This window comes from Pholcus phalangioides, unplaced genomic scaffold, assembly GCF_987345545.1.
Source record: "Pholcus phalangioides strain wild (caught in Gottingen) unplaced genomic scaffold, Ppha-v1.0 ptg000015l_1, whole genome shotgun sequence".
Classification (NCBI taxonomy): Eukaryota; Metazoa; Arthropoda; class Arachnida; order Araneae; family Pholcidae; genus Pholcus; species Pholcus phalangioides.
Window position 1 is genome coordinate 90,187,245 of NW_028301608.1, and position 12,125 is coordinate 90,199,369.

The 12,125-nt window shown below is 36.4% G+C and overlaps 1 protein-coding gene across 1 annotated transcript in view; it reads right to left on the bottom strand.

Moving 5' to 3' along the window:
* aux (cyclin-G-associated kinase) overlaps positions 1 to 12,125 on the bottom strand; it is a 51,122-nt gene that overhangs the window by 26,121 nt on the left and 12,876 nt on the right. Inside the window, exons 10-13 of the mRNA XM_089244743.1 lie at positions 11,690 to 11,891; positions 6,422 to 6,474; positions 5,551 to 5,822; positions 5,224 to 5,357 (exon numbers count right to left, since the gene is read on the bottom strand). Of these exons, the coding sequence (XP_089100869.1) occupies positions 5,224 to 5,357; positions 5,551 to 5,822; positions 6,422 to 6,474; positions 11,690 to 11,891 (661 nt within the window). The remainder of the gene's footprint in view (positions 1 to 5,223; positions 5,358 to 5,550; positions 5,823 to 6,421; positions 6,475 to 11,689; positions 11,892 to 12,125) is intronic.

Consider the following 12,125-nt stretch of genomic DNA (forward strand, 5'->3'; position numbering starts at 1 on the left):
TTTTACTGCATTTTTCTAAATATGATTTTGAGTATTGTGTCGTACACACATTCATAACATAAATGAGAAGCCATAAAATTTTTAAATTGTATTTGTTAGGCTCCATTTAGGCTTGTTTTAACTATGATAGATTTCGTTAAACAAGGTTATTGAGTTAAAAAATTGCAATCAAAAGCTGTGATGTAAAATGCAAGTCTTGCAAAACTGGAAAAAAAATCTAGTCTCAAAATGGTTAGCGATACTTTATTCCTTTGAAGGTGTCATGACCCTTGAAGTGAGTTTTTCAAAGATTGAATTAAAAACTAAATATTTCATTCAAATGAAAATATTTAGTTTCAAGGAGGTTAATTTTTTTTTCTCAAAATAATAAAAAAATAATAATGAATTATAGTGCAAACGAAAATAAGAAAAAACACTTTGAATGTGATTTTCTCAAATTGCACAGTTTTTGAGCTCACCTATTACGATTAGAAGAAAAAAGAACTACTGCATCAAAAATTCTGAAATTTTGTGAAAATACTACAATTATATTACTGCTACATACTACTATGTTACTGAAACATGTGTAAGTAAAATAAACTTTCATATCTGATCATCCATTAAAATGTCATTAATTTTTAAATTAAAAAAATTTATAAATTTTAAAAATCTGAATTCAACATTAAAAAAACTTTCCATGGGTTAATTTCTAAATCTGAGGTACAATTTACTGACACTCACGGTAAGTAAGTAAACATTTTTTCAAAATTTCAGAATTTTTAGAGGCAGTTGTTTTTTTTTTAAATCTCAACGATAAATTCAAAAACTGCAGTCTGAGAAAATCATAATAACAATGTCCAAAAAATTTGAAAAGTGCAACACACAAGAAAGAAAAAAAAAACTGGTTTTTGTTTTCTCGATTTTTATTTAGGGTTATACCATTGTTTTTCAGTCCCAAAAATACCAAGTTATATGTTTGGTGTACATTTGGTGAATTTGACAGGATTATGAAGTGGTGGCATCAATTTTTAAAGTGTTATAACTCATTAATTATGGGTCAAATCAAAAACTGAAAAGCACATTTACATATCAGTTTTTCACAAGGAATCATGTGTGTAATTATTGGGCGGTCAATAGTTACCACCCTATATAAATGTCCTAGATACGCTGCACAAAGAGCTGGTTATTCATTTGTGCTTTGCAATGGGAAGTAAAATTTTTTATTAAATTTCACTTAAACTATAGGCCACCAGGAGCATGATACTGTACCTATTGTAAATATCCCAGTTGTGAACAACATTAGAAAAATGAGAATGAACTACAAACCCTTCATTCATAAAGTCTCACCACAGAGAGCAACAAGTCTACAAATGGTACAAATATTCAATCATTACACTTCACTCATGTGACTTCTGAGATATAGATGGCAGCATGGAAAAATCAAACACTAGATACGCATTCAGACTGTTTGGTACACATACTTACACTTCCAGCACAACTCACAGTAGTAAAATGTCCATGACAATAGACCTAAGTTACGCTCGGTTGGAAAGAAAGACCCCATTTGAAATAGACCATGTATGGTTTTGCCAAAAGAAAAAATTCTACAGTAAGAATAAGCGGTGCTGTGGTGGCCGAGTTGTCATAGTGGCAGACTCTTTATCGCAGGGACCCGGGTTCAAGCCCCACTGCTGCCACAGTGGTGGTCGGCTGAAGTTGGTTTTCTGTGGTTTCCAACTTCGAGACACAAATGAGAGCCGATCTCCTTGTTAAAAAGTCCCGCCCCAGAGAGCAACAAGCCTACAAACTACAAATATTCAATCATCCCACTTCACTCACTTTTCTTCTGAAACATAGATGGCAGCACTGAAAAATCAAACACAACACTAAATACACACTCAGACTGTTAGGTACACACGCAGTTACACTTTCGGCAAAAGAAAGAAAAGCTATCTCGTAAGTCCTAATTCAGCTTTTATCGCATCAACCATTCGTTGTAGAGTAGGGGTCTTCAACCCGTGGCCCGCCGTCACTATTTTGGTGGCCCGCTGAAACATTTTGAACGATTGACGAAATATCGTTAAAAAATAGGGTAAAACGAAGATTTCGACAAAAAAAAAAGTCACTCAGCTTCATATAGACTTATAACAAGGACAGGCTGATCAGTGTACAGTATTTAGCTTCTTAAGTGTAAAAGTAGTAAAGTAGTAAAAGTGTACGGTGCCAAGGCCACCATACACTTTTCACCATAAATAACTTCGAGTACATCCTCCTTGAGTGGGGAGAAAGCAGAAATGAACGGAATTTCCATGGTATCGTATTTCTCGGATGCATGGTTCCGAAAGGAGCAGATGGATGTATGCATCTTGATTGGTTGGAAGAAGGGGATTTGTACAGTTAGTTTACTTCTGTTTTTGGTCTTTGAAGCCTTTGATCAGAAGCCTTTTAGTCTTTAAATGAGTGCATGATGGCGAACCGTGACAGCCAAAAAAGGAAAGTTGAAGAAAAAGTGAGATTTTTTTCAAGAAAAGTGGTCATCCCTTTATTTTTTCGTCGAACACAAGGCTAAAGCAGTTTGTCTAATTTGCACTGAGAGCGTAGCCACGATGAAAGAATATAATATTAAGAGACATTACGATACTAAGCATAGTGCAAAATATTATGGATTGGAGGGACATTTTCGAAGTGAAAAAGTCAATGAACTGAAATCGAAGCTGAACTGTCAGCAATCATTATTCTTTGGAAGAAATGAACAGTCTGAAAATTGTGTTCGCGTTAGTTATATAATATCAGAAAAAATTGCGAAACGTGGGAAGCCCTTCGTTGATGGAGAATTCGTTAAAGAATGTCTTCAGTCTGCAGTTGATGTGCTTTGCCCATCACAGGCTCAAGCTGTTTCGAACGTCAGTTTGTCTGGTGTGACAGTAGCAAGACGTGTGGAGGATCTGTCAGCAGATGTATTCAAGACCTTGAAATCCAAATGCAAGGAATTTTTGTTTTATTCAGTAGCTATGGATGAATCGATGGATGCAACAGATACCGCACAAGCAGCTATTTTCATTCGTGGTATTGACAAAAACTTCAAAATTGTTGAGGAGTTAGCTAGTATCGTTGCACTTAAGGATACAAAGTTTCGACTTATATTCAAGTTTGACAGAAACATTGGCCAAATGTGAGTTGGACTTAGGCAACATATCTGCCATAACTACAGATGGTGCTCCCTCTATGACTGGTCAGAAGACGGGGGTAATCACATTGATAAAATCAGATGCCGAAAAATGTGAGAATACGAAGATGATGGCTTTCCACTGCATCATTCACCAGGAAAACTTGTGCAAAAAGTTTTTCTCCAACTTTGAGCACGTAATGTCTGTTGTAGTGAAAGCGGTTAACTTCATTCGATCCAAAGGACTTAACCATAGACAGTTTCAAAAATTCTTAGAGGATTTGGAAGCTGAGCATGGCGACATTATTTATTATACAGAAGTACGCTGGTTGAGCCGGGGAAAGATGCTTCAGCGCATGTTTTCCTTGAAGGAGGAAGTTGATGAATTCATGAAATCCAAAGGAAAACTTATTGGGGAGTTTCAAGATAAAAAGTGGGTGAGAGATTTCACATTTCTTGTCGATATCACTGGCCATCTGAATGATCTAAACTACCGCTTATTGGGAAAAGATCTACTTGTCCATAATCTTTATGACAATGTGAAAGCGTTCGAAACTAAATTAGAACGTCAATTGCAAAACAAAAACTGCATACATTTTCCAAAATTGTTGGAGTTGGTAAATAAATCTACAACTTGGAAACCGGACGATTATGTACAGTGCATTTCAAATCTGAGAATGGAATTCAGAAGCAGATTTTCCGACTTCCGCGAGAACGAAATTTCTATGAAAATGTTTTCCTCACCATTCTCGGTCGATATCGAAAGTGTTCCATCAGAGCTACAATTAGAATTTGCAGATTTGCAATGTGACTCTGCAGTTAAATGCAAGTTTTTTTAAATTCCTTCATTAATTGATTTTTATTCTAAGTATGTGTCCGAAGAAAAGTATCCAGGAATACGCAAACATGCATTGTTCATGTCTTCTATATTTGGCAGCACTTACATATGTGAACAGTTGTTTAGTCGAATGAAGAATACAAAATCAAAAACTAGAACATGTCTCACTGATCGGCATTTGGAGGATACTTTACGAATAGCAACAACACAAATTTTGCCTAACATTGAAGATTTAGTCAAGCAAAAACAATGTCAAGTTTTGCATTAATTTAGGAATTATATCCACTCGCATTCGTAATGTAAGTAACACAAACGCCATTTTTTTTTCATTTGATATGTAATTAATTCAACATATACATGTATAAACAAAAATCATCAATTTTCATTCTGTTTCATAAAATATAAAAAATACCTAAAAATAATTGTCTTACCCCAATTCAATTTAATTTTTTAAAACGAAAATGCTACACAATGGAATCATAAAATACGTAGTACGCGTCGCATTTTAATTTGTCGTATCTGAGCGTAAGTAGGATCAACCTTTGGAAGGGGGGGGGGGTACACTGAGATTGATTGGAGGCACAAGAAATCTCTGAGAAAAATTTAGATTTACCAACTACCAAAAACATTTTCAAGTAACACAAATGTATTAATATAGCAAAAAAGGCATTTTTTGAAATGTTATTCTATAATTTGAAATGTTTTTTTAAATCATTCAAAATTAATATTTGTTTAAATTAATTGAATTGAATGTTACAATTTGTGGGGGGGGCCCCCCCACAAATGAGTGGCCCGCGGAACGCAACAAATACTTTATGTGGCCTTCAAGTGTAAAACGTTGAAGATCCCTATTGTAGAGGTATGATTTCGATTTAAAAAATGGTCAAAGTATTTACTCCTGATCACTTGTATTATCTCTATATCATGAAAGAGGCGAAAGAGACTCAGTTTTGGGTGTTCTCCTTGCATTTATTTTTCATTCTTTCTCCATTTTTGCAGTTATTTTTCGTTGTTTCTCTTTCAAATTGCTTTTTAAATCTGAGTTACCATGAAAACTTACTTGCTAAAAGCTACTGAATTGCCATACAATTAGCATTGTATAAATTTTGCTCATTAAATCCAGGCTCTCATTAAAAGCGAATCCGACTGTATACATTAAACAAAATCAAGAGCACTCAACAAGTCTCTTATTTTTTCCCTTACCTTAATGTGTCAAATTATTATAACCTTAAAGCCTTACCTTAATTGTGATGGAACCATATTAACAGGACATCTTTTTAGAGCAAATAATTGTAGAGCTTCTTCTGGTTTCTTAAAAAGCTTGCAGAATATCAAAAATGCACAAACTAGGACTGCAGAGGAAGATTTGCCATCCTAAAGAATGAAAGAAAAAGTTATTTTTATACTAATAATGTAAGTAGTCATTAAAATCAAATATTATTATTATGGGTTGAGATCAAGTGCAAATTTTAATTAATTAACAAAATACTTGACAAATTCAGGTATATTTTTTGAAATTTTCTCAAAAGTAGGCTCATTTTTGAAAAAAATTAAATTAGACACTAACCAAACAATGGACTATGCACACATTCTTTGGATCTTGCTTCAAATACAAACACATATTTCTACACAAGGACACAAGAGTTATGAATGGTGGTGCTTTCTTTGCAGGCCATCCTGATTCACTGACTTTGGCATTGAATTTCACAGATGAATATGCCCGACCTGAAACATTATATATTGCATAATGTGCGGGATGAGTGGAGTCGAGCATACCCCTCACATCTTCAACATGATTTCTGTATGTCGATTCCAAACCTTCAGCTGGATAAGACATTACTGAAATGAAAGAAACACAGCTTTTAGAAACATTAAAAGATGTGCGAGTATTTATCAGTATCTATTACCTTCACATAGAAGTAACAAAAACCATGCATAATTTAAATCGGTTTCCCATGCTTTTTGTTTCATCACCTGCATCAAAAATTTTTTTGTTCCCATCAAACCTTTTTAACTCAAGAAAACCCATAGGATCCTACACTGAACCCATAGCTTCTAGCACGTGAGCACTCCCCACACTGATTTCAGTAGTAAAGAAAAAAAAACATGGCAGTTTATCAGTAGTGCTTAAAAATGCTAACATACAACCCATAACTATCATGCTTATATATAAGTACTACCGGCATATTTTGCTTTCATAATTTTAACTTCTCTTCTTTCTATTCTATAAGCATTTAAGTTGTGAAACATTCGAAAATTTAGAATGTGAAACAGATTGCAAAAGTACTGCATAAATTTCCATCCAAAGTAATATTTTTACAGGTTTATTGCTAGCATATTCACTTTTTTTATCTTGGAAAATCTTGCATAACAATACCAAAATTTTGAAAAAAAATTGACCACAAACTTGTACCAAGTAGGTTAATGCAAAATTGTACCTGCTACTCTAGGGGTAATGTAATTGAAGTCCAATTCTTGCCTAGCCATTGATCTACAAGGAAAAAATGTAATTTTAATTGAGAAAAGGGTGTATATTAAGATCGTGAAAAAATACAATTGAAAGATTTTAATTAATTCAAATGGAAAAATAACATTAGACTCTGTAAAACAAATTGAAATTTATTTTTGTAAAGGAAAATATTGCAATTGATATTAATACTGCCATAAGGCCCAAAACCTCACAATGCTAATAGCACAGAACAAATACAAAAACGTGTGGTTTTTTTACAGAAAATTCTTGAGGCCAATGAATCAGACTTACATGACAATTCCTTCACTTAGTGAAGGATCTGCTTTTTCAAAAACTATTGGGAGGGGTTTCTACATATTACCATACTATTGAAGTGACACATATCTATTCTATAATATAAAATCACAAACAAACTCGAAAAGGGCCTGTTGCTAAGCAACCGAGTGACGGAAGTGGGTGAAATTTTTGAGTGACGGAAATCTGTTACGGAAGTTGGTTTCGATTCATATATCGATATTCACATTCATATATCGTACATTCATATTCATATATCGATATGATATCATATATCATATATCGATATTGGGTCGATATTCACATATCGGGACCCATTTGACCCATCGGGACCATGTTATGTGCATGTACCAAGAGGCTCCTACATCCTACAGCAGAGCCCTTAGGCTGGAATTTAGATTTCGAGCCCCCAAACCAGCTTTTCAGGGGCCCCTCTGTGATTAATTTATAGTGTGAAAAATCAAAAAGTGATAAGAATCGTTGTGGCCCCTGTCAGCCCTTCCTTTGTGGGGGGGGGGAGGTCCATGCCGAGAGGTATATATATGTATAATATACACGCACAACAGCAGTGCTCCCAACACAGGGTCGGGGTACCCGGGGAAGATTTCACGTATAAGTAAAAAGTTTTCATTTCCAGGGGCCCTTGATGGATCTCATTGTTTTCTTGCTGCTTTAACGTTGAAAAATTTCGATAGCGGAAGCAAAAGATATATCCAGTCTGGGGCCCCACCAAAAGTATGCGAATTGGTGTCCTGGGTAATTGGTTGGGGCCCTGGATTTTATTCGTTGGTAAAACGAATACAAATGAAAATTTTTCATGGCACTCGCTCCAGGGGATGACCGACAAGCTTCCAAGTCGGGGCCCCATGTTTACAGGTTTCATTTTGGGGGCCCTGGATTTTATTTGTTGGTAAAACGAATACAAATGAAAATTTTTCATAGCACTCACACCGGGGGATGACCGACAAGCTTCCAAGTCGGGGGCCCCATGTTTACAGGTTTCATTTTGGGGCCCTGGACGAATCTCATTCTTTTCTGTTGTAGAATTCGCAACAGCGGAAGCCCGAGATAAAGCCAGTTTGGGGCCCCACCAAAAGTATGCGAATTGGTGTCCTGGGTAATTGGTTGGGGGCCCTGGATTTTATTCGTTGGTAAAACGAATACAAATGAAAATTTTTCATGGCACTCGCTCCAGGGGATGACCGACAAGCTTCCAAGTCGGGGGCTATATGTTTACAGGTTTCATTTTGGGGGCCCTGGATTTTATTTGTTGGTAAAACGAATACAAATGAAAATTTTTCATGGCACTCGCTCCGGGGGATGACAGACAAGCTTCCAAGTCGGGGGCCCTATGTTTACAGGTTTCATTTTGGGGGCCCTGGATGAATCTCATTCTTTTCTGTTGTAGAATTTGCAACAGCCGAAGCCCGAGATAAAGCCAGTCTGGGGCCCCACCAAAAGTATGCGAATTGGTGTCCCGGGTAATTGGTTGGGGGCCCTGGATTTTATTCGTTGGTAAAACGAATAGAAATGAAAATTTTTCATGGCACTCGCTCCGGGGGATGACTGACAAGCTTCCAAGTCGGGGGCCCTATGTTTACAGGTTTCATTTTGGGGGCCCTGGATGAATCTCATTCTTTTCTGTTGTAGAATTTGCAACAGCCGAAGCCCGAGATAAAGCCAGTCTGGGGCCCCACCAAAAGTATGCGAATTGGTGTCCCGGGTAATTGGTTGGGGGCCCTGGATTTTATTCGTTGGTAAAACGAATACAAATGAAAATTTTTCATGGCACTCGCTCCGGGGGATGACCGACAAGCTTCCAAGTCGGGGCCCATGTTTACAGGTTTCATTTTGGGGGCCCTGGATGAATCTCATTCTTTTCTGTTGTAGAATTTGCAACAGCGGAACCCCGAGATAAAGCCAGTCTGGGGCCCCACCAAAAGTATGCGAATTGGTGTCCCGGGTAATTGTTTGGGGGCCCTGGATTTTATTCGTTCGTAAAACGAATACAAATGAAAATTTTTCATGGCACTCGCACCGGGGGATGACCGACAAGCTTCCAAGTCGGGGGCCCCATGTTTACAGGTTTCATTTTGGGGCCCTGGATTTTATTCGTTGGTAAAACGAATACAAATGAAAATTTTTCATGGCACTCGCACCGGGGGATGACCAACAAGCTTCCAAGTCGGGGGGGCCCCATGTTTACAGGTTTGATTTTGGGGGCCCTGGATGAATCTCATTCTTTTCTGTTGTAGAATTTGTCACAGCCGAAACCCGAGATATAGCCAGTCTGGGGCCCCACTAAAAATCTGCGTAATCCCCGCTACTGGATGTGGGGCCCTGGATTTTATTCGTTGTAAAATTGATAAAAATGAAAAATTCTCACAGGGGGGTGTCCGACAAGCTTGCAGGTCAGGGCTTCATGGAAATGTTGGCAGGTTGTAATTCGGTGCCCCTGAATGTATCTCATTGATTTTTGTGGTTTAACATTGTAAAATTTGCAACACATCGGTAGCCCAAGATATATCCAGTGTGGGGCCCCACTGAAATTCAGCGAATTGAATCTGGGGACCCCCATGGGGAAGTTTTCTGGGGATACTTGATGAATCTCATTTGTTTTTTGTTGCTTTATTATTATTTTCATTAAAATTCGCTTCTTGAGTAGGCTGGTGCTTTCACACGTCCCTTTCCCCCTTTTCCATAGCACGCTGATGAAGTGGGACGAAATAAACAAGATATGTCCATGAGAGAAGTGGGGGGGGGGGGGGGTTGGCCGCCAAAGGCGGCAGGGGGGCAGAGCCCCCCTAGTAAATACAATAAATATGGATTTGGGAAAGATACCAACATATTCTCTGATGCACACAAAATGTGTTAACCTATCCCAAGCAGGGGGCTGAGATCTTCCTCCAAACCAGCTCATGGCCCACCAGTGTAATGATTGAATAATTATATTGTGAAGTGTAATGATTGAATAATTGTATTGGTATAGGCCTGCTGCTCTCTGTGGGGAGACTTTTTGATGGGTAGATTGGCTCACATTCACACCTTGAAGTTAGAAACTACAGAAAACCAACTTCAGCCAACCACCACTGTGGTAATGGTGGAGTTCTAACCCAGCTCCTCAAAATGTGAGTCTGTCTTTATGACCACTTGACCATCACAGCAGTGAGATCTCAGCCCCCATCATCATCCGTCAGGAATTTAAAACGCATTCTTCGGCTGCAGAAATTTGCTTGTGGGTAAGAAAAATGGTATTTGAATTAGGATTTTTTTTCTTCCTTTCCTTTGTCTGGTGATGAGAGAGGGAAAGGAAAAAAAACCAAGAAGGGCAATAGGGTTGCAATATATCATGCAAACATTGTTCCTAAAAGAAACGATAAAACACTTCTACTATTACAGCTGAAAATTGCCCGCATAAGAATGTTAAAAAAAGTAAGTCAACTATAGATTGAAGGAACATGGAAGTAGATGTAGATTCAAAAAGAAAAGTCAGCTGTAGCCGAATTGTTAAAACAGGACAAGAGATGAGTTTTGATAACACAAGCAAGGTCTGTTATTCTTTCCTCTACTATTCCTCATATCTTCAGAGATACTAAACAAATTTACGAATACGAAGTCAACTTAAACATACAAGAAACAGCAAAATACAGTAGAGCTTCCCCTGTACAAAATAAGAGGAACTGAACAGAACCATTTAAGATTTAAAAAAAAATGTGAACATGAATAAATATATCAATAGAACTGTGAATGAGCTGAAATCAGTAACTTAATTCATCAGTAACTTCATAGTAACTGAATTGGCTTGCTTTATTTTCAAAATTAAAAAAAAAAGAAAAAAAAAACAGCTCACAAAAGAAATTGCACTATTTCATAGGACACTGCTCTATGATGAACCTTCCCAGCCTCCATGTATAATTTAAAAAAAAATGCAAATTTAAAAAAAATGTTTTTGGTAGTTCTAAATAAGAAAGAATAAGATTCTACTGTAAACCCAGCTTTGGTGCTAATACTTATATAGAATATTCTCAACAGCAGAACATAAAAATCAAAAACCCACTCTAATTTATTTCCCCCATGCATGTACAGTATGCTATTATTTTATGCTCCTTTTTTTGATATTTTTATTGTGCCAAACCCCCCCCCCCCAATGTGAGTGCAACCAGCCTTTTGCGGATGTAAATAAATAAATAAATGAAAGCTTCATTCAATCATAAACCAGCCCTTTATTGAATTGCATTTATTACCTAGAAATTGGTAGTGATTTGTGCATTGACAAGTACTTTCTAAAAAAATATTTATATATGCGAATATAAAATGGTAGATATTGCATAAAAGAAAAGACAACAAAAACAGCCAACTCCAATTATCTGATATAAAATTATACTGCATAGCTGTTTTACTTTAAATAATAAATATTCAATAAAATTTAATGCAACTTAATGAAGGAAAAATTGCTGCTGATTGAAGTACTTACAAGCTGATGAATTTAATGGGAGAAAATAAAAATTGTACATTAGCTTTATTCTTGAAACAATTAAATTATTCAAATTAATGTACCCAAAAATTAGACTTAACTAGTCACTTGGCTATGACAGCATAGGCCATTGTGCCAATTTTCCGTCTAATTATTTAAATTTTTGAAAACTAATTGGTGATTATTTCAATTATAATTTTTTTGTTGATGATTTAAAAACACAGTTAAGCACATGATGTGTGAAGAGTCAGTATCAATGTATTCATAAAAAAATTTAATCGGTAAAGTTATTTTATTAGCTGTTTAATTGGAAGGAAAAATTAATTATTCAGATATCTCGTCAAGCACATCAAAAATGTGTGGAATAAATTATTAGAGAAATAGAGGGCAGGAAAAGATATATTTGTTTAAATGAATTTTCAGAGATTACGTTTGTATAAAACGAAAACAGAATATAAGAATACTCACTGCTGTACAGTTTGTATGACTTTAGCACCCTGCTCTCTCAAATTTTTGAATAAGCTACCAGCACCTCCTCTAAAATTGTTGAACAAGCTACCACTAGATGCCGCATTATTCATGTGCGGATGATCAGAGGTTGGTGGTGGTGGCCTAGGTGGCGGTGCTGCTGCAACATTTATATCCTCCGGTCGTCTTGGTGGAGTGTGAGCTATATGGTTTATAAAATCACCACACGTATACATAAGATGAGACAATGACATGAGATAATGTTCTTTACAAAAAACAGAGAAAATAGTTTTATAAACCGTGGAGGGACAAAAAGGACCAAATGATGTTTTATGAACTGTAAAAACACAATTCACTGTATTTATTCAAATCAAATGCACATAGTTCGCTTATGAAATTGATATATTTTAACTGGATGCAGGTTGAACTCAGAGAC